General features: G+C 44.5%; 1 protein-coding gene across 2 annotated transcripts in view; it reads right to left on the reverse strand.

The window, feature by feature from the left end:
• The window catches only part of LOC139155676 (cilia- and flagella-associated protein 47-like), a 302,888-nt gene that overhangs the window by 178,610 nt on the left and 98,448 nt on the right, over window positions 1–25,830 (reverse strand). For both annotated transcript variants that reach the window (XM_070730919.1, XM_070730918.1), the window contains 3 exons: window positions 9,927–10,023; window positions 5,168–5,384; window positions 705–949 (listed from right to left, as the gene is read on the reverse strand). In XM_070730919.1, coding sequence (XP_070587020.1) covers window positions 705–949; window positions 5,168–5,384; window positions 9,927–10,023 — 559 coding nt within the window. The remainder of the gene's footprint in view (window positions 1–704; window positions 950–5,167; window positions 5,385–9,926; window positions 10,024–25,830) is intronic.

Raw genomic sequence — 25,830 nt, forward strand, 5'->3', positions numbered from 1 at the left:
CGGAAAATCTAATTTTAACTGAGCTGAGTAGGGAAAAACAATGGTTTTCCTTTCCCATTCAAATTTCAGCATACACAAACACAGAAAATATATTTATAAAGATATGATTACTAATCATTGAGATAATGTACTGTTAGACAACTAAACATTACAAAACAACACACAACATGTATCCAGATTAGGGTGAACTTTTTATAATCATTTTATAAGTCATTTTTCATTTGTCTTGATTTATTATTCTCCATAATTTTTACCAATCCAACACATGAAAATATTATTAATAAGAAATACAGTACTAGTATTACACATACCGAAGTTTAATCATTTAATACTGTAAATCTTCAATAAATGAACAACTTCAGCAACCCTTAACTACTATGAGCATCAATAATATAAATGTTCAATTCTTCTCCAAAAGGTCTTTAATATGAATCCCCCCCCCCACACACACACACAATCTCATCATAATTTAAAAGACAGGCTTGTAATAAATATGGACGATTAATAGCAGCTATGCTGGCTAAGAAAAAGACATAACTATAGATAACTATAAATATTTTAAACAGCAAAATTTTAACCATGCAACGTACTTTCAAGAAAAAATAACTGTTATTTGTCCCCTCATATTTAAGTTCATATTCTCTCATTACATATTTGATTGAAAATTGCTCTTTGATTGAAAAAAAGAACACTTTGTACATTACCCTTTTCTGGACAGATGGAAAACCCCATTCCTTTATCAGTGATGACAGGCTTCCAAGTAAATTGTGCAGGATAGTTTTTTCGATTATATAGAGTAACTGTTGTCCTAAATCCAGTTTTTGCCAGAAAGCTAAAAGCAGGATTTAAAGTCAATTCATTTGTAGATAGTTCCAAGGAAACTGGCACAATTTTTGCTATCACTAAAATATGTCCAACGTGGTGTTGGTTTATTGAATACATGAAAGACCTGTAACACACAAAAAAAATATTCATCAGCCACTTCATTTGGGAAAAGAGAAAACAGAATAACAGAGTTGGAAGTGAGCTTGAAGGTCTTCTAGTCCTTTAGAAACCCTACACCACTTCAAATTATCCAATATCTCCTTTAAAACTTCCAGTTTTAGGAGTATTCACAATTTCAGGAGGCAAGTTGTTCCATTGATTAATTGTTCTGTCAGGAAATTTCTCCTTAGTTCTAGGTTGCTTCTCTCCTTGATTAGTTTCCACCCATTGCTGAGACCACTGGAAAATTCCAGGGCTGCAGGAGGACTGTTAAAAACAAAGTCTTTGAAAGAAGATAAATCAATTTTCTATGTTACCAAAGAAATCCTACATAGACAATCCATGTAGTCACAGGGCAAAAGATCTTTCCTTACCCAGCAGTCCCTTTGCTCCATCATATTTCTATCCAATTTGGATCCAATTTTCTTTTATTTTCCTTCCCCATTGCAATTGCCTCCCTCTCTTATCCCATTTTTCCCTTCTTTTGTTATTATTTTTGCTAGAAGTAGAGAGGAAAATGGATGGATATTTCTGGGTATACGTGTGGGTTTTGTCTGAGAGAAAGAATGGTTAGTTTATGTAGATAGAAATCAATTTTGAAAGTGGAATATCTTAAAGGCAGTTATTTTAAATTAGTAGTTATTTATTCTATTAAATTAATATAAATTCATTTATTGTCTTGACTGCATTTCTTTGGAGTGTGACTTTTGGCACACATGCACAACTTTGGTATATATGCACACCTACACATTACACCCATATATTAGTACATTTTGAGTTGGAGAAGAAACTTCAACACTAATTTCACCTGGAATTCCATTCTGACAAGGCAGGAAATTGTTCACCCCAAATACAGTAATACCTCATGATACGAACTTAATTGGTGCAAGGAGGAGGTTCGTAAGATGAAAGGTTCGTAAGATGAAACATTGTTTCCCATAGGAAACAATGTAAAGTCAATTAATCCGTGCAACCAAAAAAACCCACGCAAATAACCGACTTTCGGCGACTGCTGGGAAGCAGCGCGGCTGTTTTAAAAGGTGACAGCCGGCCTGGGGGGCTTCCCAGCACCCCCCCGAACCTGGGTTCGGGGTTCAGGGGGTGCTGGCAAGCCCCCCAGGCCGGCTGCGACCTTTTAAAACAGCTGCGCCGCTTCCCAGCTGTCTCCTGAAGCCGAACGCGGAAGTTCGGCTTTAGTGTTCGGCTTCGGGAGACAGCTGGGAAGCGGTGCGGCTGTTTTAAAAGGTCGCAGCCGGCCTGGGGGGCTTCCCAGCACCCTCCCGAACCCCGAACCTGGGTTCGGGGGGGTGCTGGCAAGCCCCCCAGGCCGGCTGCGACCTTTTAAAACAGCTGCGCCGCTTCCCAGTAGCTTCCCGAAGCCGAACGCTAAAGCCGAACTTCCACGTTCGGCTTCGGGAGACAGTTGGGAAGCGGCGCGGCTGTTTTAAAAGGTGACAGCCGGGCTGGGGGGCTTCCCAGCAACCTCCTGAACCGAACCCGGGGTTCAGAAAAATTTTGCCTCTTCTTACGAACTTTGTTCGAGTTACGAACCGGCATTCAGGAGGCTTCTGGGAAGCCCCGCCGCCCGGCTGTCACCTTTTAAAACAGCCGCGCGGCTTCCCAGCAGTCTCCGAACGCCGGTTCGTAACTCGAAAAAAGTTCGTAAGAAGAGGCAAAATTTTTCTGAACCCCGGGTTCGTATCACGAGTTGTTCGTAAGATGAGGGGTTCGTATCTTGAGGTACCACTGTAATTCATTATCTTCCTCCCTACTTCCCTATCCTCATGCATACACATACGGGAAGCCTGTAGTGATTTAAATTTAAATATTTCCTTTTTTGGTAAAGATGATACTTGCACTATCTTGAAGATTTCTGATAATTTTTGACATTTGTAAAAACGTTTTTTCTTACATTGATCTACTTAAAAACCAACTGAGTGGTATTTTTTCCATAAATATAATGGACATTCTAGTATAATGTCTGAATATTGCGTAGGTTTAAAATTTCTAACCTAAGAATTTGATTTTGGTTTATCATTTATTTTTTTAAAAATTGTGCTTACAATTTTAGAGTTGGAACCGATAATTATTTTTCTTCAATTTATATATGATTATTATGACATTGTGGACCTTATTGTTGCTGGTGCAACAACACATAGTCAAATACTTCCTAAGAAACATCATTATCGTGCCATCTTCCTTAGGGCCATTATAGGTGCACCAAGGTGTGTGTTCAATATAATATTAAGGCTAGAAACAGAAGTGTCAAATGTTAAATCTTAAGCATGATTCAGAATAATTAACCTGAGTTAGTGTATTATTAATTTTCAGTGGTTTACTACCACTGTTATTACTAGATAAATACAAAGACTTGGCAACTTTCGCCAGACCCATCCTCGAATGCAGCTCATCTGTTTGGAACCCATTTCGCATCTCAGACATTAACACCCTTGAAAATGTTCAAAGATACTTCACAAGAAGAGCCCTTCATTCCTCCACTCGAAACAGAATATCCTACAAAACTAGACTTACAATCCTGGGTCTTGAAAGCTTAGAACTACGACGCCTTAAGCATGATCTAAGTATTGCCCACAAGATCATATGTTGCAATGTCCTGCCTGTCAAAGACTACTTCAGCTTCAACCACAACAACACAAGAGCACACAACAGATTCAAGCTCAATATTAACCGCTCCAAACTTGACTGTAAAAAATATGACTTTAGTAATCGGGTTGTCGAAGCATGGAAGTCCTTACCAGACTCTATAGTATCATCCCATAACCCCCAACATTTTACCCTTAGACTATCCACGGTTGACCTCTCCAGATTCCTAAGAGGTCAGAGAGGGGCGTACATAAGCGCACTAGAGTGCTTTCCGTCCCCTGTCGTATAGTCTCTCCTATATCTCATATTTCTTCTCTACTATATACTCTATAACCTTCATTGTGTATTATTGTGCATTGGACAAAATAAATAAATAAAAATAAATAAATAAACTAACCTGGAAAAAAATTTAGACACATGTATTCTCATTTGAATTTCTACATCACACAGGATATGAGGATATTGTTAATATAGTCAAATCAAGGGTAGTCAAAATAGAATCCTACAAAGATCTTCAAGTCACAGAAAGTCCCTCCTAAACCTCTTGCTAAATAGCTATATAATTTAACCTTTTATAAACACAAGTGGGCTTTCTTTAATGCACACATTAATTCATTGTAAGAGTCTGATAATATGGATAAATAGAAATAGAATATATAGCAAATATTCTTCTAAACTGTTCTCTTTATGAGCATTTCTTAAGAAATTGGGTAGGAAAGCTATACAAGTCCCCCCCCCCATGGCTTATCTAATGTGACAATAGTTTCTGCTCAGAAACTATCCAAAATTATAACACAATTATAAACAATAGGCAATAGTAGGTCACTATAGCTAGAAACATAGAAACATAGAAGACTGACGGCAGTAAAAGACCTCATGGTCCATCTAGTCTGCCCTTTTACTATTTCCTGTATTTTATCTTACAATGGATGTATGTTTATCCCAGGCATGTTTAAATTCGGTTACTGTGGATTTGCCAACCACGTCTGCTGGAAGTTTGTTCCAAGGATCTACTACTCTTTCAGTAAAATAATATTTTCTCATGTTGCCTTTGATCTTTCCCCCAACTAGAGATAGTTTTAGATTAGCTTTAGCTTTTTTAGATTTTAAACTGACTTGTTATTGGTATTTTATTTAGCTACCAGTTCTTCAGTGGGTCTTGGTTTTCAGGTACAATCAGTTCCTATCAAATAGCTTGGATATTATATCACGTAGCGTTTATGCAAATCCAAATAATGTATCCTTTTGTAATTGACAGATGGAAATATTATTATTATTGCCATGCCATCAGGCAGCACCAATGATAAAATTATGCCATTAGATATATTTAATTTAGGAATATTGAAATTAACATAGACTTGCTAAGCTCTTATACTGTCTCTAAACATAATTCTTTTAATTTAATTTGGATAGGACAACATATATGAAATCTCACAAAATAATACTTAATTTTAATTACCCTTTTACAACTGCTTTCTAACAAGACTCCTATCTACCCTTCACCTCCTAGGGTTATTACTGAATAATTATTTTTCTTCATGACCAAACAACTACATAGAGATAGTTTTTAAAATTTTACTTTTTAAAGTTTCCTAATGTGTCCATCTCAAATACCACAGAAATAGAGGTTTTCACAAAAGGTGCTATGACATGCACCAAAGGATTGGTGTATTGCAGTTCTTCACTTTTAATTTCTATTTGTATCCATATATTCACAGGTAGGTTGTTTATGATATGCAATTTTCTGGTAGTTGTAGAATGCACACAGACTTCTCCAAAGTCAATAGTGGAAGGACCTAGAAGGAATAAAAAAGGCAATACAGTTTTTATAGCGAAGGGGAATATATTGTATTTATAAAATCATAACACACACCTATATAAACACAATATATATATACCGTATATACTCAAATATAAATCAAGTTTTCAGCACCAAAAATGTGCTGAAAAATCCGACCTAGACTTATACTCGAGTTACTGATAGTGGTCGGGTGCTGTGATGGTCCGAGTGCCTGCAGGGATTCCAGTTCAGAGCAGAGGGCGCCCTTGGAAGACCGGCAGGCATTGGTGGCTCGGCCAAGCAGGCTGTGCAGGGGTGGGGCAGATGCTGCCTCTCCCAGCTGAAGCAAAGGCAGGCGCTCCCGAAGTGCTCGGTGAAAGTGCTCTGGCAGTCGCTTCACTGAGAGCGCTTTCGCTGAACATGTCAGTAGCACCTGGCCTGCCCCTCCTGCAGTCCTTCACTGAGAGCGCTTTCACCGAGGCTGCAGGAGGGGTGGGCCAGGCGCTACCAAAGTGCTCGGCGAAAGCACTCTCAGCAAAGGAGCTGCAGGAGGGTTGGGCCAAGTGCTATCGAAGTGCTTGACGAAAGCACTCTCAGAAAAAGGGCTGCAGGAGGGGCGGGCCAGGCGCTCCCGAAGTGCTTGGCGAAAGCGCTCTCAGCGAAGGGGCTGCAGGAGGGGCGGGCCAGGCGCTACCGAAATGCTCAGAAAAAGCCCTCTCGCAGCCTCTTCGCTGAGCACTTTGATAGTGCTTGCCCTGCCCCTCCTGCAGCCACTTCGCTGACAGCGCTTGGCAAAAGCACTCTCAGCGAAGGGGCTGCAGGAGGGGCGGGCCATGTGCAACCGAAGCGCTCAATGAAAGCCCTCTCACAGCCCCTTCACGTCCACACCCCAGGCACCCACCACCGCCGAATCACGACCTGGCGGTGGGAGGGGTGGGGGCTCCAAGTAGGCAGCAATCGCAAAGGAAGTCAATTGTGTCTGTGGAGGCACCTCCCCCACCCTCTCTGGGATTCCTTGCTGCAATCCCAGCCACTCAGCTTTTAAAAAAACTGAACTGCTGGGATTGCAGCAAGGAACTTTTCCAAAAGAAAATTACTGGAGCGGGAGGTGGAGGGGGGTCCTCTGAAATGGCAGGAGCAAGGGGCGGATGGGAGCATGTGGTCCTCACCAGCCACCCATCTATCAGGACTTCAGTTTCTGTCTGTTCCACACCAAGACTCCTGCCAGGTGAAAAATCTTTTGCTATGGATCCCACTGAAGAAATTTTTAGAGAATACTCAAAATGATTCTTCATTTGCTTTGTAACCTTAAATAAAAACTAGTACAGTATTGACTGTTTAATTTACCCGCCGGGGGGGGGGGGAGATGCTAGGAAGAAAGAAGGAAGAAAGACAGAAAGACAGACAGAAAAGAAAGACAGACAGACAGGAAAGAAAGGAAGGAAGAGAGAGAAAGAAAGAGAGAGAGAGAGAGAGAGAGAGAGAAAGAAAGAAAGAAAGAAAGAAAGATGTTAGGAAGGAAGACAGGAAAAAAAAGAAAGATGGTAGGAAGGAAGGAATGCAGATAGAAAAAGATGGTAGGAAGGAAGAGAGAGAAAAAGGAAGATGGTAGGTAGGAAGGAATGAAGGAAGGAGGACAGACAAAAAGGAAAGGAGGGAGGGAAGGGACGGAAGAAGGAAACAAAAAGGAAGTAAGACAGGCAGACAGAAAAAGAAAGGGGGGAGGGAAGAAGGAAAGAAGAAGGAGAGAGAGAGAGAGAGAGAGAAAGAAAGAAAGAAAGAAAGACATATGACTACAATTGAGCCAAAAATTTTGGTTGTTAAGCAAAAGTGTTAAGTGAGAATCACCACATTTTATTCAATCCATGACATTTCCTAGCTCTAACAGTGATGTGCAAGCTAGGGAAGTACCGGTACATCTGAAGGCATGTGTAATGTTCTAGTTATGGTTAAATGTGTGGCAGAAAGTGGATTCTGGGTTTGTTTTTCATATCACAGTAAGTGAGGTTGAATGTATATAATTTTACAAGACACCCCCCCCCCCCTCTCTCTCTGTATATGCACATACAGTTTATATAGTAGATAATGCACGGTATATTTTTGTGTGTCTGTGTGTAACATGTTTCTACACATATGGCACATATATATATATACATAGAATTAAATAGTCTACTTTGGATGTTCTGTAATAGTAAAAAGAGAGGGAAAATGTATCACTTTGAGGCAAGGAGAGGCCAGGTACCCTACATTTTTAAAAACTGAAAACATGACAATACAATTGCAATGGTAGTTTTCCTTTCTCTTTCTGTGTATAGGAGACTAATAACAACAGATTTGCTCAAAAATATCCAGTGTGTACAAGTTAGGAGGAAAATGTAATTCTTTTTTGGCAAACATACAAAAATACTACATACAATCAAGAAACCTTTCTACAAGTCAAGTCCTCAAAGTAAGTTGGCTTGAAAGAAAAAAGGAGCAATAGTCTCAGGAGCACTTACAGGTGAAACTCGAAAAATTAGAATATCATGCAAAAGTTCATTTATTTCAGTAATGCAACTTAAAACATGAAATGTAATATATAAGAGAGAATAATTTCCTCCAAAGCAAAATAGTTCAAGCCGTAATTTGTCATAATTGTGATGATTATGGCATACAGCTCATGAAAACCCCAAATCCACAATTTCATAAAATTAGAATATTACATGTAATCAATAAAACAAGGATTGTACATAGAACAATATTGGATCTCTGAAAAGTATAACCATGTATATGTACTCTAAACTCTGTTTTTGTCCCTTTTGCAGCAATTACTGCCTCAATGCGGCATGGCATGGAAGCTATCAGGCTGTGGCACTGCTGAGGTGTTATAGAAGACCAGGATGCCTCAATAGTAGCCTTCAGCTCTTCTTAATATGCTCTGCATGGGGCTTAAAAAGTATTGTGTCAGGAGCACTTATAGGTGAAACTCAAAAAATTAGAATATCGTGCAAAAGTTCATTTATTTCAGTAATGCAACTTAAAAGGTGAAATGTAATATGAAAGAGACTCATTTCATGCAAAGCAAAATCGATCAAGTTGTGATTTCTCATAATTGTGATGACTATGGTGACAGGGTCAGCCTTCTCCAGATCCCATCGGCCAAGCAGTGCCGATTGGCAGGGCCATGTGGGAGGAGCTTCTCTGTGTCAGCTCCAACTCTGTGGAACCATCTACCCCCAAGGACTTGTACTGTCCCCACTCTCATGGCCTTCCGAAAGGCTGCGAAAACATGGCTCTGTCAGCAGGCTTAGAGGCTGCTGATGAACAACTAGCCCGGCCCAAGAGATATGAATGTTTGTTGAAATAATATAGTATTTTGGGTTTCTTTTTAACTGTTTTATACTGTTTTACTATGTTGTTTATTATTGCTTATGTTGTATTGTATTATATTATTTATGACTGTACGCCGCCCAGAGTCCGCAAGAAGTTGGGCAGCTTAAAAGTTAATTAAATTAAATTAAATTCTGCACTGTTCAGCCTCATGTTTCTCATCTTTCCCTTGGCAATGCCCCATAGATTCTATATGAGGTTCAGGACAGGTGAGTTTGCTGGCCAATCAAGCATAGTAATCCCATGGTCACTAAACCAGGGTTTTGGTGCTTTTGATCATGTGGGCAGGTACCAGATCCTGCGGGAAAATGAAGTCAGCATCCCCTAAAGCTCATCTGCAGAAGGAAGCATGAAGTGCTTCTAAATCTCCAGGTAGACAGCTGCATTGACCCTGGACTTAACAAAGCACAGTGAACCAACACCAGCAGATGACAAGGCTCCCCAAATTAACACAGACTGTAGAAACTTTTGCATCTCATTTGGAAACTAAGGACCCAGAGTATGGAGGAAGAATGGAGAGGCACACACTGCAAGATGCTTGAAGTCCGATGTGTAATGAGTCTCTCATATATTACATTTCACCTTTAAGTTGCATTACTGAAATAAATGAACTTTTGCATAATATTCTAATTTTTTGAGTTTTACCTGTATATGTTTTGCTAGAATTATTCCATCTTTGCCAATTTTCTATTTGCCCATGCCAGTGATGGTGAGCCTTTTTTGCCTCATGTGCCAAAAGAGCATGCTTGCATGCTATCGCACATGTGCGAGTGCCCACACACATAATTCAATGCACGGGGAGGGTGAAAACACCTTCCCCAGCTCCCCGGAGGACCTCTGAAGGCCAGAAACGGCCTGTTTCCCAACTTCTGATGGGCTCAGTGGGCTCATGTTTCAACCCCCCTCCCAGGCTCCAAAGGTTTCCCTGGAACTGGGGAAGGGTAAAAATGCCCTCTCCAATCCCCCCAGAGGCTCTCTGGAAGCAAAAAACGCCCTCTCAGAGCCTCTGTGCAAGCCAAAAATCAGCTGGCCGGCGCACACGGACATTGGAGCTGAGCTAGGGCAACAGCTCGTGTGCCAACAGATATGGTTCTGCGTGCCACCTGTACCATAGATTCACCATCACTGGCCTATACAATAGTTGATAATTTAACATAGAAAAATATGTGTTATCAAATCACTATCTTACCAATGACTATCTGGTGAAGCTGTTTTGGTGTCAAAATTAGACTGCAATCTTCGATTTCTTGCTGAGACAATGTTTCAGGATTAAGACAACCATCCACCTATTTTTTAAAAACCCAAACAAATCCCATACTATTAAAAGAGTTTAATTTGTTTAGACACAAAAGTATCGCATCTTTTTTCTTCATTTGTGAACCAGTAGGGAAGGTAAGTGAATTTCATACCTGGAAAGTGGGGGCGGGGCAGGGAATGGGGAAGAGAGAGGGAGGGAAGGAGGGAGGGAGAGAAAGAGAGAAAAAGAGAAAGAAAAAACAAGAGACAGCAACAGAGAAAGAAAAGAGAGGAAGAAAGAGGAAGAAAAAAAGAGAGAGAGAGACAGACACAGACAGAGAAAGTGATATAGACAAAGAACAAGAGGAGAAAGAATGTGAGGGGGGGTGAACAGCACACCTGAGGCTGGGTGTGGCAAGAGTGGCCTGGAAGGGGAGGAGTGCCCTAGGGAGTTATACCTGGTGGGATCCAGAAGAAGGGTCTTCCCTGTGGTGGCCCCCTCTCTCTGGAACATCCTTCCCCAGAGAAGGCATTGAAGACATGGTTCTGCCAATGGGCCTGGGGAACCCAGGGTGGAATGGAGCACATTAAATGGCTCGTGTGAGGTGCTATCACTGGGGCACAGAGTGATTTTATTATATTAACTTATTATATGTCTCTTTTATTGGTTTTATTGCTTTATATAAGGTTCTACATTCATTCTGTAAGTCTCATTGAGTCGCCATGTGCAATTAGGCAGCAATACAAATTTCCTAAATAAAATTTTAATTTTTTTTTTAAGTTGTGAAGCAAGTGATCAATATTCAGGCTGCTCATTGCTTCCTCAGACCATGCTCAAATAGTATACTCTTGCTCAGGAATATATTAATTCCTATTTACTTTCTCATGCCAACAACCTTTATTTTTACATTCCTCCTATGAATCTACATTCTTCACCTTCTTCTTAAATTCAATCCATAAATTGTTGCCCTATTTATATTTGGAGGGAGGGCCTATTTGTTCCCATGTAATATTCTTTCACTTAAATATCTCTCCTTCACATATACACCTCCATTTACTAACATTTAAATTAAGATAAACAATACTGGATCGAGATAAATGTGTCATGCAGAAAAAATATACCACTGCAATTATTAGAAATCAATGTATATTTATAAACATGCATTATTTAGTCTAACTACTGGATAGCAATTTCTTCAACTGCTTTCACCTGACATTCTCCCGCTATCCCCAGCTCATGACAAAAATAGATCATGCTGTCTGAAATTATTATTATTATTATTTATTAGATTTGTATGCCGCCCTTATCCGCAGACTCGGGGCGGCTCACAACAGTAATAACAACAGTATACAATGTAACAAATCTAATATTAAAAGAAAGTACAGTGGTACCTCGAGATACGAGTTTAATTCGTTCCGGACCTGTGCTCTTAAGTCGAGCAGCTCTTATCTCGAACGACTTTTCCCCATAGGAATTAATGTAAATAATTTTAATTGGTTCCAGCCCTCAAAAAATTCACAAAGTTAGTCTAAATTATGCAAAAATACATGTTTTTAATGAAGAAATGTACATGTACATATAAATGAATAATGAAGTTTCTTTCACTTAACTTGTAAACTTTCTTAAACTTTTAAATTTACATATGTACACAGTAGCCTAATCATCTGTTTTTGCCTTTTTGGCTGCACTTTCACTTGGAGCAGCTCTTTTTGTAAAAAATGTGTCCAATGACATCTGCTTTTGCCTGCTTTTCAAAATGTTGCGAAAGTGAGTCAATGAGGTGTCATTGAAAAGTGCTGCTGAACGACTCGTGGCTACTTTCTCTGGGTGATTTTTTTCCACAAAACTGACAACGTTCTCCCATTGCGCTAGCATCGCTTTTATCTCACTGGTAGGAATGGCTTTCTGTGGTTCCTGCATCTCTTCCTCACTGCTGCTCATCTCTTGGGTCAGATCCGTCTGTTGCATCTCATGGAGCGCCTTCAGGTCCTCTGTAGAGAGCGGTTCTTCATGCTCTTCGACAAGCTCATTGATGTCACCCTCGTCTACCTCCAGACCCATACACTTACCGAGTGACACAATCTCCTCCAATGGGGTGTCAGTCTCGGTGATGTCCTCGGTCTTACCCTCGGGCTCAGCAGAGTCCCTTGGTGCAACAGCAGCAGGCCACAACTTCTTCCACGCCGAGTTCAGGTTTCGCCTTGACACTTCTTGCCAGGCAGGGTCAATGATGTTAAGGCAAGAAACGATGTTAAAATGATCCTTCCAAAACTCACGCAGTGTCAAGTTGGTGTTCTCTGTTACATCGAAACATCGGCGGAACAGATGCTTCGTGTACAGCTTCTTGAAGTTAGCTATGACCTGCTGATCCATTGGTTGCAGGATTGAAGTCGTGTTGGGTGGGAGAAAGACAACCTTCACAAATTGAAATTCTTCAAGGATGTCGTCTTGAAGAGCAGGTGGGTGGCCTGGAGCATTGTCGAGCAGCAGTAAGGCTTGTAGGGGGAGTTCATTAGCCAGAAGATATTCCTTCACCGTAGGACCAAAAGCAAGATTTACCCAGTCCACAAAGAACTGCCTCGTTACCCATGCTCTTGCATTGGAGCGCCACAGGACATGGAGTCTTTCCTTTAGGATTTTGTGCGTCTTGAACGCGCGAGGATTCTCCGAATGGTACACGAGAAGTGGCTTCACTTTACAGTCACCCGACGCGTTTGCACACAATGCAAGGGTTAGACGGTCCTTCATGGGCTTATGTCCTGGCAGGCTCTTTTCCTCGGCAGTAATGAAAGTCCTACGGGGCATTTTCTTCCAAAACAGCCCAGTCTCATCACAGTTAAAGATCTGTTGAGAGCCATAGCCTTCTTGTTCAACCAGGCTAGCAAAATGCACAACAAACTCCTCCGCTGCCTTGATGTCTGCACTCGCTGCCTCCCCATGCCGAACCACTGAGTGAATGCCACTTCTTTTTCTGAACCTGTCAAACCACCCATGGCTTGCCTTGAACTCATCTGGATCTCCCGACGAGGATGGTTCATTGCTCTTCAGATCGGCGAATATCGCACGAGCCTTCTCGCTGATGACCGCCTCTGTTATTGTATCTCCGGCCAGCTCCTTTTCTTTTATCCAAATTAGCAATAACCTCTCCATCTCTTCATGAACAGACGTCCTGAGTTGGGAAATTATAGTCGCACCTTTTGCTGGTTTAACACCTTTAAGGATGTCCTTCTGCTTCAGGATTGTACAGATGGTGGATGTGCTGCGTTGGAACTTCCTCGCAAGGTCAACAACACGAGTCCCTTTTTCGTGCAAATTAATGATCTCCTGCTTCGCTTCTATGGATATCATCATCTTCTTCTTCTTCTCAGCGGCCTTTTTTGGAGCCATCCTTGCTCTAAACACCGACACCACCGAGACAACTGGAAGCCAACTAGGAAGTTCGGCTCCTATCCCGAATTTGCCTGCAAGCAGAAAAATTAAAATCAGCCAAGTAAGAAAGTTTTAATGCCAACACTTAGAAGGTCCTATTGGTCAGCACTTTGGCCCACAAGCCTATTTGCTCCTTCTGGGGGAAGCCTCTGACCATCCTTTGATAGGACTAGAATTAGAGAAAGTGGATGTAGAAATCCTATTTATTCTATGGTCTCAGAAATGGAGTGCAGAATGAATAAATCATTAAAGCTGATGTTTCTTCTGACCTTGCTAGGCCAAGTCAGGAAATGTAGACATTACAAGAACTTATTGTTATTAATAAGATGATAAGCTGAGAGCTTTCCTTCCCTTCCTCTTTTTACCCAAAACAATCAACATGGCAAACTTTCAACTTCTCTGCCACCCAATCCTGTAGGACAGAGGTCCCCAACCTTTTTTGCACCAGGGACCGGCTTTAAGCTAGACCAGTTTTCCATGGCCCGGTGGTGGTGGGGAGCTAGCTGTCAGCGGCGCCGTAAAAGGGGCGATCAAGAGAGGAATGGGTGAATGAATGGACGGAGGGTGGGTGGGAAGGAAGGAAGGAAAGAGGGAAGGGACAGGAACAGAGGAAGGAAGCAAGCAAACTTATGAAAGGGGAGAGTAAGAGAGGAAGGAGTGAAAGAAGGGAATGAGGGAGGAAAGAAGAGAGGAAGGAAAAGGAAAGCAAGAAATGGAGGGAGGAAAGGAAGGAAGGAAGGAAGGAGAGAAAGAAAGAGAAAGCAAGAAAGCAAGAGAAAGAAGAATGAAAGAGCAAGAGAGAAAAAGAAAGAGAGAAAGAAAGAAAGAAAGAGAAAGAAAGAAAGAAGAATGAAAGAGAAAGAGAGAAAAAGAAAGAGAGAAAGAAAGAAAGCAAGAGAAAGAAAGAAGAAAGCAAGAGAAAGAAAGAAGAATGAAAGAGAAAGAAAGAAGAATGAAAGAGAGAAAAAGAAAGAGAAAGAAAGAAAGAAAGAGAAAGAAAGAAAGAGCAAGAGAGAAAAAGAAAGAGAGAAAGAAAGAAAGAAAGAGAAAGAAAGAAGAATGAAAGAGAAAGAGAGAAAAAGAAAGAGAGAAAGAAAGAAGAATGAAAGAGAGAAAAAGAAAGAGAGAAAGAAAGAAAGAAAGAGAAAGAAAGAAGAATGAAAGAGAAAGAGAGAAAAAGAAAGAAGAATGAAAGAAGAATGAAAGAGAGAAAAAGAAAGAGAGAAAGAAAGAAAGCAAGAGAAAGAAAGAAGAATGAAAGAGAAAGAGAGAAAAAGAAAGAGAGAAAGAAAGAAGAATGAAAGAGAGAAAAAGAAAGAGAGAAAGAAAGAAAGAAAGCAAGAGAAAGAAAGAAGAATGAAAGAGAAAGAGAGAAAAAGAAAGAAGAATGAAAGAGAGAAAAAGAAAGAGAGAAAGAAAGAAAGCAAGAGAAAGAAAGAAAAAAGAAAGAGAAAGAAAGAAGAATGAAAGAGAAAGAAAGAAGAATGAAAGAGAAAGAAAGAAGAATGAAAGAGAAAGAGAGAAAAAGAAAGAAGAATGAAAGAAGAATGAAAGAGAGAAAAAGAAGAATGAAAGAGAAAGAAAGCAAGAGAAAGAAAGAAGAATGAAAGAGAAAGAAAGAAGAATGAAAGAGAAAGAAAGAAGAATGAAAGAGAAAGAAAGAAGAATGAAAGAGAAAGAAAGAAGAATGAAAGAGAAAGAAAGAAGAATGAAAGAGAAAGAAAGAAGAATGAAAGAGAAAGAAAGAAGAATGAATAAAGAGAGAAAGAAAGGCAACTTCAAAGAAAGGCTCACTGAGCATCTCTCACTCTCTCTCTCTTTCTCTCCCCCCTCTCCCTTTCCCTCCCTCTTTCTCTTCCTTCCTTCCCTTCTTTCTCTCTCTCCAGCCCTCGCCCTCTGACTTCCCTCCCTTGCTGCTGAAGGGACGAGCGTGGGCACGAACGCGCGCGCGGGCTGCTAGAAGAAGGGTTTTTTTTGCTATTTTTCCCCCCGCCTCTCGCAGCGAAAGTGCGCCGGGTTTTTTTGCTTATTTTTTCTTGCTTATTTTTTCCCGCCTCTTGCAGCGAAAGTGCGCCGGGTTTTTTTGCTTATTTTTTCTTGCTTATTTTTTCCCGCCTCTCGCAGCGAAAGTGCCCCGGGTTTTTTTGCTTATTTTTTCTTGCTTATTTTTTCCCGCCTCTCGCAGCGAAAGTGCCCCGGGTTTTTTTGCTTATTTTTTCTTGCTTATTTTTTCCCGCCTCTCGCAGCGAAAGTGCCCCGGGTTTTTTTGCTTATTTTTTCTTGCTTATTTTTTCCCGCCTCTCGCAGCGAAAGTGCCCCGGTTTTTTTTTGCTCCCCCCCGCCCGCCTCTCGCAGCGAGTGCTCGTCCGTCCGGTTTTTTTGCCCCCCCCCCGCCCGCCTCTCGCAGCGAGTGCTCGTCCGTCCGGTTTTTTTGTCCCCCCGCCCGCCTCTCGCAGCGAGTGGTCATCCGTCCGGTTTTTTTGCCCCCCCCGCCCGCCTCTCACAGCGAGTGCTCGTCCGTCCGATTCCCCCCCCCCCCGCCCGCCTCTCGCAGCGAGTGCTCGTCCGTCCGGTTTTTTGGCCCCCCCCCCGCCTCTCGCAGCGAGTGCTCGTCCGTCCGGTTTTTTTGCCCCCCCGCCCGCCTCTCGCAGCGAGTGCTCGTCCGTCCGGTTTTTTTGCCCCCCCGCCCGCCTCTCGCAGCGAGTGCTCGTCCGTCCGATTTTTTTGCCCCCCCCCACCCGCCTCTCGCAGCGAGTGCTCGTCCGTCCGGTTTTTTTGCCCCCCCCCCGCCCGCCTCTCGCAGCGAGTGCTCGTCCGTCCGGTTTTTTTGCCCCCCCCCGCCCGCCTCTCGCAGCGAGTGCTTGTCCGTCCGGTTTTTTTGCCCCCCCCACCCGCCTCTCGCAGCGAGTGCTCGTCCGTCCGGTTTTTTTGCTCCCCCCCCCGCCCGCTTCTGCACCCCCAGCAGAAGCCAAGGATTCACCAAGAGCTGGATACTGAGAAGAGCCGGGCTGGTTTGCTTTGCTTCCGAGCTGATGCAGAGCCGAATAAAGCGTCACGCCCCCCTGACGCTTTTGGCGGCAAAAGAGCCCAGCATCACTTCGGAAGCCGCCGAAAGCGTCAGAGGGGCGTGACGCTTTATTCGGCTCTGCATCAGCTCGGAAGCAAAGCAAGCCAGCCCGGCTCTTCTCGGCTCGTATCCCAAATGTGAGCTCGGGAGTCGAGCAAAAATTTCTCTACTCTCCCAGCTCGTATCTCGAGTAGCTCGTAAGTAGAGCTGCTCGTATGTCGGGGTTCCACTGTATCTAAAAATGCATTATTTAAAAATCATCCAACACAAGCAACATAAACTATATAAGTCTGAGGGAGATTTCTCAATTTCCCCATGCCTGGCGATATAGGTGGGTCTTGAGCAACTTACAAAAGGCAAGGAGGGTGGGGGCAGTTATGATCTCTGGGGTGGAGTTGATTCCATAGGGCCGGGGCTGCCACAGAGAAGACTCTTCCCCTGGGACCCGCAAGATGACATTGTTTAGTTGACGGGACCGGGAGAAGGCCGCTGGGATTTGTGCAGCAGAAGACAATCCCAGAGATATTCTGCTCCGATGTCATGTAGGGCTTTATAGGTCATTACAAACACTTTGAATTGTGACAGGAAACTGATTGGCAGCCAATGCAAACCACGGAGTGTTGGAGAGACGTGGGTGAACCTGGGTAACCCCACAATGGTTCTTGCGGCCGCATTCTATAGGATCTCAAGTTTCCGAACACTTTTCAAAGGTAGCCCCATGTAGAGAGCATTGCACTAATCGAATCTCAAGGTGATGAGGGTGTGAGCGACTGTGAGCAATGACTCCCTGTCCAAATAGGGCTGCAACTGGTGTACCAGGCGAACCTGTGCAAACGCCCTCCTCGCCACAGCCAAAAGATGATGTTCCAATGTCAGCTGTGGATTGAGGAGGATGCCCAAGTTGCGGACCCTCTCCGAGGGGGGCAGTAATTCCCCGCCCAGGGTAATGGACGGACAGATGGAATTGTCCTTGGGAGACAAAACCCACTGCCACTCCATCTTGTCCAGGTTCAGTTTGACACCTATCCAGACCCCAATAGTCTCCAGGCACTGGCACATCATTTTCACTGCTTCGCTGACTGGACATGAGGTGGAGATGTACAACTGGGTATCATCAGCATACTGATGATACTTCACCCCATACCCTTAGATGATCTCACCCAGTGGTTTCATGTAGATATTAAATAGCAGGGGGGAGAAGACCAACCCCTGAGGCACCCCACAAGGGAGAGACCTAGAGGTCGACCTCTGACCCCCCACTAACACCGACTGCGACCGACCGGAGAGGTAGGAGGAGAACCACTGTAGAACAGTGCCTCCCACTCCCAACCCCTCAAGCCGGCGCAGAAGGATACCATGGTCGATGGTATCGAAAGCCGCTGAGAGGTCAAGAAGCACCAGGACAGAGGACAAGTCCCTGTCCCGGGCCCGCAGAGATCATCCATCAACGTGACCAAAGTAGTTTCCGTGCTGTAGCCGGGCCGCTGGAGTTGGAGTGCCACCACCTTCTCAACAACCTTCCCCAGTTGGAGACTGGATGGTAGTTATTAAGCACAGCTGGGTCCAGGGAAGGCTTCTTGAGGAGGGGTGCACAAGTGCCTCCTTGTAGGGAGCCAGAAAGGACCCCCGCTCAAAGAGGTGTTGACAATCTTCTGGACCCAGCTCCGCGTCACCTCTCTGTTGGCCGAAACCAGCCAAGAGGGACACAGATCCAGTAAATAGGTGGCGGAACTCACAGCTCCAATGGCCTTGTCCACTTCATCAGGTGTCACCAGGTCAAACTCCTCTCAGACAGATGGACATGGATGGGCCCCAGTCACCTCGACTGACTTGTCAGCTGACTCTGCTACCCAATCGGAGTCAAGGTCCATCCGGATCCGAGCAACTTTATCAGTGAAAAATGTGTTAAAATACTTGGCACTACTTTGTAAGGGCTCCCCAGCCCCCCCCTCATTAAGAAGAGAGTGGGTCAACCTAAACAGAGCAGCCGGGCAAGATTCCTCTGATGTAATCAAGGTGGCACGATACGCACATCTTGCCACCATGAGCACCACTTTGTAAGTCTTAATATGAGCTCTTACAAGTGTTCGGTTGGATTCAGATTTACTTTTCCTTCATCGCTTCTCTAGATGTCTCTTTTGGCATTTCAACTCCCGGAGTTCCTTGGTAAACCAATGAGCCCTCCAGGATCTAGTGCCACAGAGAGGTCACAATGGCGCAATTCGGTCAAGAGCCTCTGTCACAGCCCTATTTCAGGACATGGCAAGAGACTCTGCCAAGCTGTGGACAAGTGAATCTGGTAGAACCCCAAGCGCCCTCTGAAAGCCCTCTGGGTCCATCAGGCGCCTGGGGTGGAACAACCTAGTCGGTTCCGCCTCCCTGCGGGGGAGGATTGGAGCCAGGAAATCAAGCTGCAATAGAAAATGGTCAGACCATGACAAAGGCAACACTTCTAAGCCCCTTAATCTCAGACCATTACTTAGTTGCTCTGAGATGAATACCATGTCAGGTGCGTGGCCCCCTCATGAGTCGGACCTGAAACTACTTGTCAGGTCCATGGCTGTCAAGGTGGCCATGAACTCCTGTGCTAACCCAGAGGAACTGCCAAGTAACGGTAGATTGAAATCCCCCAGAACAATAAGTCTGGGGAACTCCACCGCCAACCTGGGTCCAGAGCTGGGTCCAGGAGATTGTCAACACTTCTTTGAGGTGGGGTCCTTTCTGGCTCCCTACAAGGAGGCACTTGTGTGCCCCCTCCTCAAGAAGCCTTCCCTGGACCCAGCCATGCAGCTGGGAGGCAGGTACATGAGCAACAAGCCCACATGAACCCCTAAGTCCAACTTCACAAGGAGTGACTCATAACCCGCGATCTCGGGAGCAACGAGTCTATGTAGGCAAAGGTTCTTCTTGGCTATAATAGCCACTCCTCTCCCCTTCCCTGGGGTCAAGGCTGATGCCATACCTGAAACCAGGCTGGGCAGATTTCTGAGAGAGGAACTCCTCCCTCTGGGCCCAGCCAGGTTTCAGTCACACATGCCAGGTCGGCCTCCTCATCCAGGATCAAATTCCGGATGAGGAGAGCTTTATTTACCACCGACCTGGCATTGAGGAGCAGCAGCTTGAGCCCAGGGCCTGGATTACACTCGTCACCAGTACCCTGGGTTGAGGTCATGGAGCTGGAACAAGGGATCACTTTCAGGCAGCGATCCCTTCTTCCCCCAGAATGGCTTGCCCCATGGCTCCTGCCATATCTGCCTCTCCCTAGCACAACCAAAATTTTCTGGCCCTCTGCCACCCCAGAGATAGGCTCCCCCAACTCTCCTGTCCCTCCATAACCAGGTGAGCTAAACGTCCCACCTACACTATATGCATTTATTTCATTACCCCCCTTCATACCATTAATTCCAATTATTACATATAGCCATCATTAAACACCACCCCTAATAATTTAGGTAAAAAGAGTAAAAAACATTTTTAAAAGCATTAAAAATAGGAATAAATATAAATATAAAATATAGGAAAAAAGTGTTGTGTCCTGAGGACAATCAGGGTTTGTAATTACCCATAATTGGGGTGTGGAACAATTCTGCAAGCTGATTGGCTAGCTAAGTTAGGTAGGGCTGGGTTACACAGATATAAGCAGCCAGTCTGACCAGCCCGGTGTTCGTTCTTCTTGTATACCTGTTACCGTTTTTAACCTGCAATAAAGAACTGTCAACTGCTCCCGGGTCTGGGTTTTGTCTGTATGCGGATCTAACATTTGGCGACGAGGAAAAAAGCGTTTTATGGACTTAAGGTAACCAGGATTCCTGCTTAGCCACCACTGCTTTTTTTCTTCTTCTTCTTCGGGTTACTTCCTCTTTTTTTTTTTTTGGCTCCGTTGTTGTTGAGCCATTTGGATATTGCTATTGCTGATTTTGCTACAAACCATCTGCGTTGGGGGTTTGAGAGAGCTTATTCTAAGCCTGAATGCCGTTACTGCCACTACTGGAGAAGAAGACCCCAAGTTTTTAGCTGTTTTGGCCGGGAAACCTCTCCGAGCAGCCATTTTGTTGCCGCCCACGCTGCTGCTGCTGCTACCGCCCAGGTCCCAGCTGTATTTGACGGCCCGGGCGGGGGAACCCTCCCGAATCACTTGTTCCTGCTTCCATGGTTGCCGGAAATCTCGTGGAGCCGTCTGCCTGCCGCCGAGGGACTCAGCTGTCTGGCAGCCCTGGAAGAATCGTGTTTTCCCCTTCGCTTTTTTATCCTTCTTTTTTTTTTCTTCTTGAAGCCACCTGTGTTGTGCTGTTGTTGCTGCCAAAAGCCACCTGTGTGTACTGGAGGATTGGTTATTAATATGGCGAGCCAAAGTTCGTTTCTTGTGCCTTTTGACCCATTTGACCCTAGTAGTGATACGTGGGAAAGCTTTTTGGACCATTTTGAATGTTATCTAAAAGTACAAGATCTTAGGGAATTATCAGAAGCTCACCGCATTGCTTGTGATAAATGCTTGTGATAAAACCGTGTTTCGTATGGCACGCGCTCTTGTAGCACCACAGGTGGTTTACCAAGTTCCATGGGAAGAGCTGATGGACAAACTTAAAAAACATTACGCTCCAGCTTCATCCTTCATTTTATGTCGCTTCCATTTTAGACGCCGTATCCAAACTGAGGGAGAATCAATCACCCAATATGTGGCTGCCCTCCGTGACGCAGCAAGAGACTGTGACTTTGAAAATTTGGAACGCTCTCTATTAGAACAGTTGGTTTGTGGGGTGCGAGACCTCCAGCTGCAGTGCCGCCTCTTGGCCCACTCTAAACTTACACTAGCTATAGCTATTGACGATGCCTGCGCTGCAGAGACGTCACTTCATTCTTCCGCAGACATACAACGACGTATCCCGGAAACGGGAAAATCTCTTCCACAAACAAGCATCTATGCAACAACTTACCCCCTTATGGACAACGCAAACTGTGGCGAAACAGTTGCGCGCCTTCATACCACCACCAACCGCCATCGTACATCAAACCTTGGAGCCAAGCAGAGGACTACATCGGTGTAACGATCAAATTACCCACCGTACTCTAGCTGTGGAGACCCACACCTTCGCTCTTCATGTCAGTTCTGCACTGCAACCTGCTACAGCTGCGGAAGAGCGGGTTATCTATCTAGAGTCTGTCGTTCAACACCTAACCAAACCGCCAGGCGTGCTACACCCTCATGTCACATGCAACAACATCTGTCGGGACGACGAGGTGATTGTTTCGCCACAAAAGCGGATCAATAATTGTTCGACGGGGAGGAAGAAGTATTTCTAGCAGCTGGAGGTGGGACGAAAAAAATTTCCATGGTTGTAACTATTGAAGGGTCATCCCTAGAAATGGAAGTAGACACTGGGTCCGCCAGGAGTTTGGTTTCCTGGGACATACTTGCCTACCTGATTGTGGACCCATCTAAAGTTAAGTTGGGCCCAACAAGTGTGAAACTGAGGGATTATCAAGGAAACCTAATTCCAACCAAAGGGGAGGGAAAATTCCATGTGAAAAAGGGGACATTTTCTTGGATTCTCCCATTAATAATTGTAACTAACCCTCTACCATCGTTATTGGGGAGGGACTGGTTTACCAAATTAGGGTTGTCCGTATCAGGAATTCATTCAGTAACCTCTGACATATATTCATGTATATTTGATGAGTTCTCGGATGTATTTAGCAATAGTTTGGGCTGCTATGTGGGAACACCAATATCCCTTAATTTGGATCCAAAAGTGGCCCCTATTAGATTAAAACCTAGACGAGTGCCTTTCGCGCTACGAAAAAAGGTAGATGCAGAGTTGGACAAGCTTATCCAGCAAGGGGTTTTAGAGGCCACCAATTACGCTAAATGGGAAACACCACTAGTAATCCCTGTTAAACCTGATGGATCTCTCCGCTTATGTGGAGATTACAAGGCAACACTAAATCATGCCCTCAATTTTAATCCTTACCCGGTACCGGTGGTACAGCAACTATTACACTCCCTGGGTCAGGGGTCGGGTTTTGCCAAATTGGATATGGCGCAAGCGTACCAACAGTTCCCGGTGGATGATGCCACCGCGGAAGCTCAAACATTGGTCACCCATCGGGGCGCATTCCGTTGTCGCCGCCTCCAGTTTGGCGTGAGTGTGGCTCCTGGCCTTTTTCAGAACATCATTGAGAAGCTGTTATATGGATTACTTGGGGTAACTCCTTACTTTGATGACATTTTTATATCAGCCACAACAACAACAACTTCTTACACGGGTTAGGGGCATTCTATCGCGTTTTAGGAAGGCAGGCTTGCGACTAAAACGTAGTAAATGTCGAATAGGAGTTCCCCGAGTTGATTTTTTAGGTTATACTATTGATGCTGCCGGCATTCATCCAACACAGGCCAAGATATCAGCCATTAAACAGGCACCTGCCAATAAGCCTGAATTACAGGCCTTTTTAGGCCTTCTTAACTTTTATAACACCTTCTTGCCACACAAGGCAACGATAGCAGAACTCTTACATTGACTATTGGGAAACGATGGGCCATGGGTTTGGGGAGATGTGGAACAGGCTTCGTTTAAAGCAGTTAAGGACCTATTGACGTCTGACGCAGTCCTTATTCAATATAATGACCAGTGGCCATTGGTACTCGCGGCAGATGCTTCGCCCTATGGTATAGGTGCCATGCTTAGCCATCAATTACCTAATGGCTCACAGGCCCCCGTGGCATATTTCTCACGGACCTTGTCCAACACCGAGAGAAATTATAGTCAGACAGACAAGGAGGCCTTGGCCCTTGTTGCATCAGTTAAAAGGTTTCACGATTATTTATATGGCAGACCTTTTGTCTTGCAAACAGATCATAAACCGTTATTGGGTATTTTAGCGGGCACTAAGGAATCCCCTCAATTTACATCTCCCAGGATGACCAGGTGGACGGAATTTTTAGCGGCCTATAATTATCAATTGCAATATCGGCCTGGGAAGAACATGGCACACGCAGATGCCCTTAGCCGTTGTCCTTTACCAGTGCCGGTTATGGACCCGTCACCAACATCACAGGTCCTCCTGATAGAGGAACTTAGTAATTCATTGTCTGCAGCCGATATAGCAGCCCACTCCTCTACAGATAATACTATTTCCCAAATTATTGATTGGGTGAAACGGGGGTGGCCCACGGGAGCCATACCCAGTAAATTTATACCATTCCAGACAAGGCAGAGTGAGTTATCTAAGAATAGAGGGTGTTTGTTGTGGGGATCAAGAGTCATTGTTCCCCCGTCCTTACAGGACACAGTCTTAAGCCTCCTCCATGAATGCCATCCAGGCATTGTCCAGATGAAGGCCTTGGCTCGTAGTTATGTCTGGTGGCCGGGGTTAGACCAAGCCATTCAGACGTGGGTAGAGCGCTGTAGGGAGTGTCAGAACTCCAGACCTATGCCACCGGAAACACGCCCAAGCAGTGGGAATTACCTAGAAGACCATGGTCTAGGGTCCATCTTGACCTGGCCGGCCCTTTCCATGGGCATCAATTTATGGTATTGGTAGATGCTTATTCAGGCTGGGTCGAAGTAGATATCTTACAGTCTACAACATCGGAGAGTGTAACTAATATTCTATCTCGACACTTCTCCACACATGGGTTACCCGATCAGTTAGTGACCGATAATGGACCGCAGTTTACATCTGCACAATTCCAAGTATTTTTAGCTACCTTAGGAATTAGGCAAACTTTAACAGCCCCTTGGCATCCGAGAAGTAACGGCCGGGCGGAGAGGGCTGTGCAGTCCACAAAAGAGGCCTTAGGCCATCTTACAGGACTGGATTGGAAAAGTAAGGTGTGCCTCTATTTAATTACTCAACATTCAACTCCCCGCCCCACCACAGGCAGGAGCCTGGCAGAGGCACTTATGGGCTGGCGTTTGCATACGAGACTAGATCGGATCCATCCTACATATACTCCTAACATAGATAAGGAACCACCAAAATGTACGAGAGTATTTGCCCAAGGAGACCCAGTATATGCTCGGAGTTATGGGTGGGGAGAACATCATTGGGAGCCAGGTTGGGTCTTTGATATAACTGGACCTTATTCTTATAGGGTCCAGCTAGGGGACGGACGGATCTGGCACCGGCACATAGATCAACTACGTCGTCGAATGTTACAAGCCGTTACACCAGTATCACAAGCACCACCCGTCCAACCAACCGGCTCTACATTACCCGACCACATAGAGATCACTCCCTCCATGGAAAATCAACATCTAGGACCATTACAGAAATCATCACATCAGGAAAGCCACACAGAAGTAGAATTACAATCCTTGCCTATAGAAACAGAGTCACCAGTTTCCCCACCAGAGGTCGAACCCCGCCGTTCTCTAAGGTCACACAAACGACCTGCATATTTAGAGGATTTTGTGTGTACCTATTAGGTGGGAAGGGGTGTTGTGTCCTGAGGACAATCAGGGTTTGTAATTACCCATAATTGGGGTGTGGAACAATTCTGCAAGCTGATTGGCTAGCTAAGTTAGGTAGGGCTGGGTTACACAGATATAAGCAGCCAGTCTGACCAGCCCGGTGTTCGTTCTTCTTGTATACCTGTTACCGTTTTTAACCTGCAATAAAGAACTGTCAACTGCTCCCGGGTCTGGGTTTTATCTGTATGCGGATCTAACAAAAAGCAATTAGTCAGCACTTCTTTAAGTAATCAAAAGAAAGATGGTTCCAGTTAAGTTCTGAAAGAGTCCAGCGTGAGTGTCCAAGTAACCAAATGTCAAAGTCTCTGGGTAAGAATAGTCACTATAGTGCTGGCCGCTGCCACTGACCAACACTCCCAGTCTGTGTCCATCTGGTTTGATTGTTATTACCTCAGACTTCTCTGTCTTTTTGTCCCTCCTAGCTCCTACCAGTCACCCAGTCAACCTCCAATGTCTGCTATTCATCCCGAGCAGCATTTTCAATTCTCCACGCTCTGTGTTGTCTGTAGCTCCGCACAATCTCCTCAAAAGTTCTAGACTGTTGTGGTATAGCTTGTTATATTCCCTCAGCCTCGGCCTCGATCTCCTTCTCTTCTTTCAATGTTATCTTTTCCTACGGTAATGGCCGTTCTGGCTCCAGTCTTGCGCACCAGCCCCCGTTCCGATAGTCCTTCCGACATCAGGCGCCCCCACCATTCAGCACCACAGCGTCCCAGGACCGTCTGGCTCAGTGGTGAAAAACTGGCTGTCTAGTTCAGTTCTTACAATCCCCCTCTTCAGTTCTTACAATCCCCCGATAGATGGCAAGCGGCAGGCAGCTCTATTCTAATTAGCACCTGCCTTTTTCTGAGCCCCAACTGATTAGCTCGTGATATTCCTACGGCAA

Source organism: Erythrolamprus reginae, unplaced genomic scaffold (genome assembly GCF_031021105.1).
Source record: "Erythrolamprus reginae isolate rEryReg1 unplaced genomic scaffold, rEryReg1.hap1 H_44, whole genome shotgun sequence".
NCBI lineage: Eukaryota > Metazoa > Chordata > Lepidosauria > Squamata > Dipsadidae > Erythrolamprus > Erythrolamprus reginae.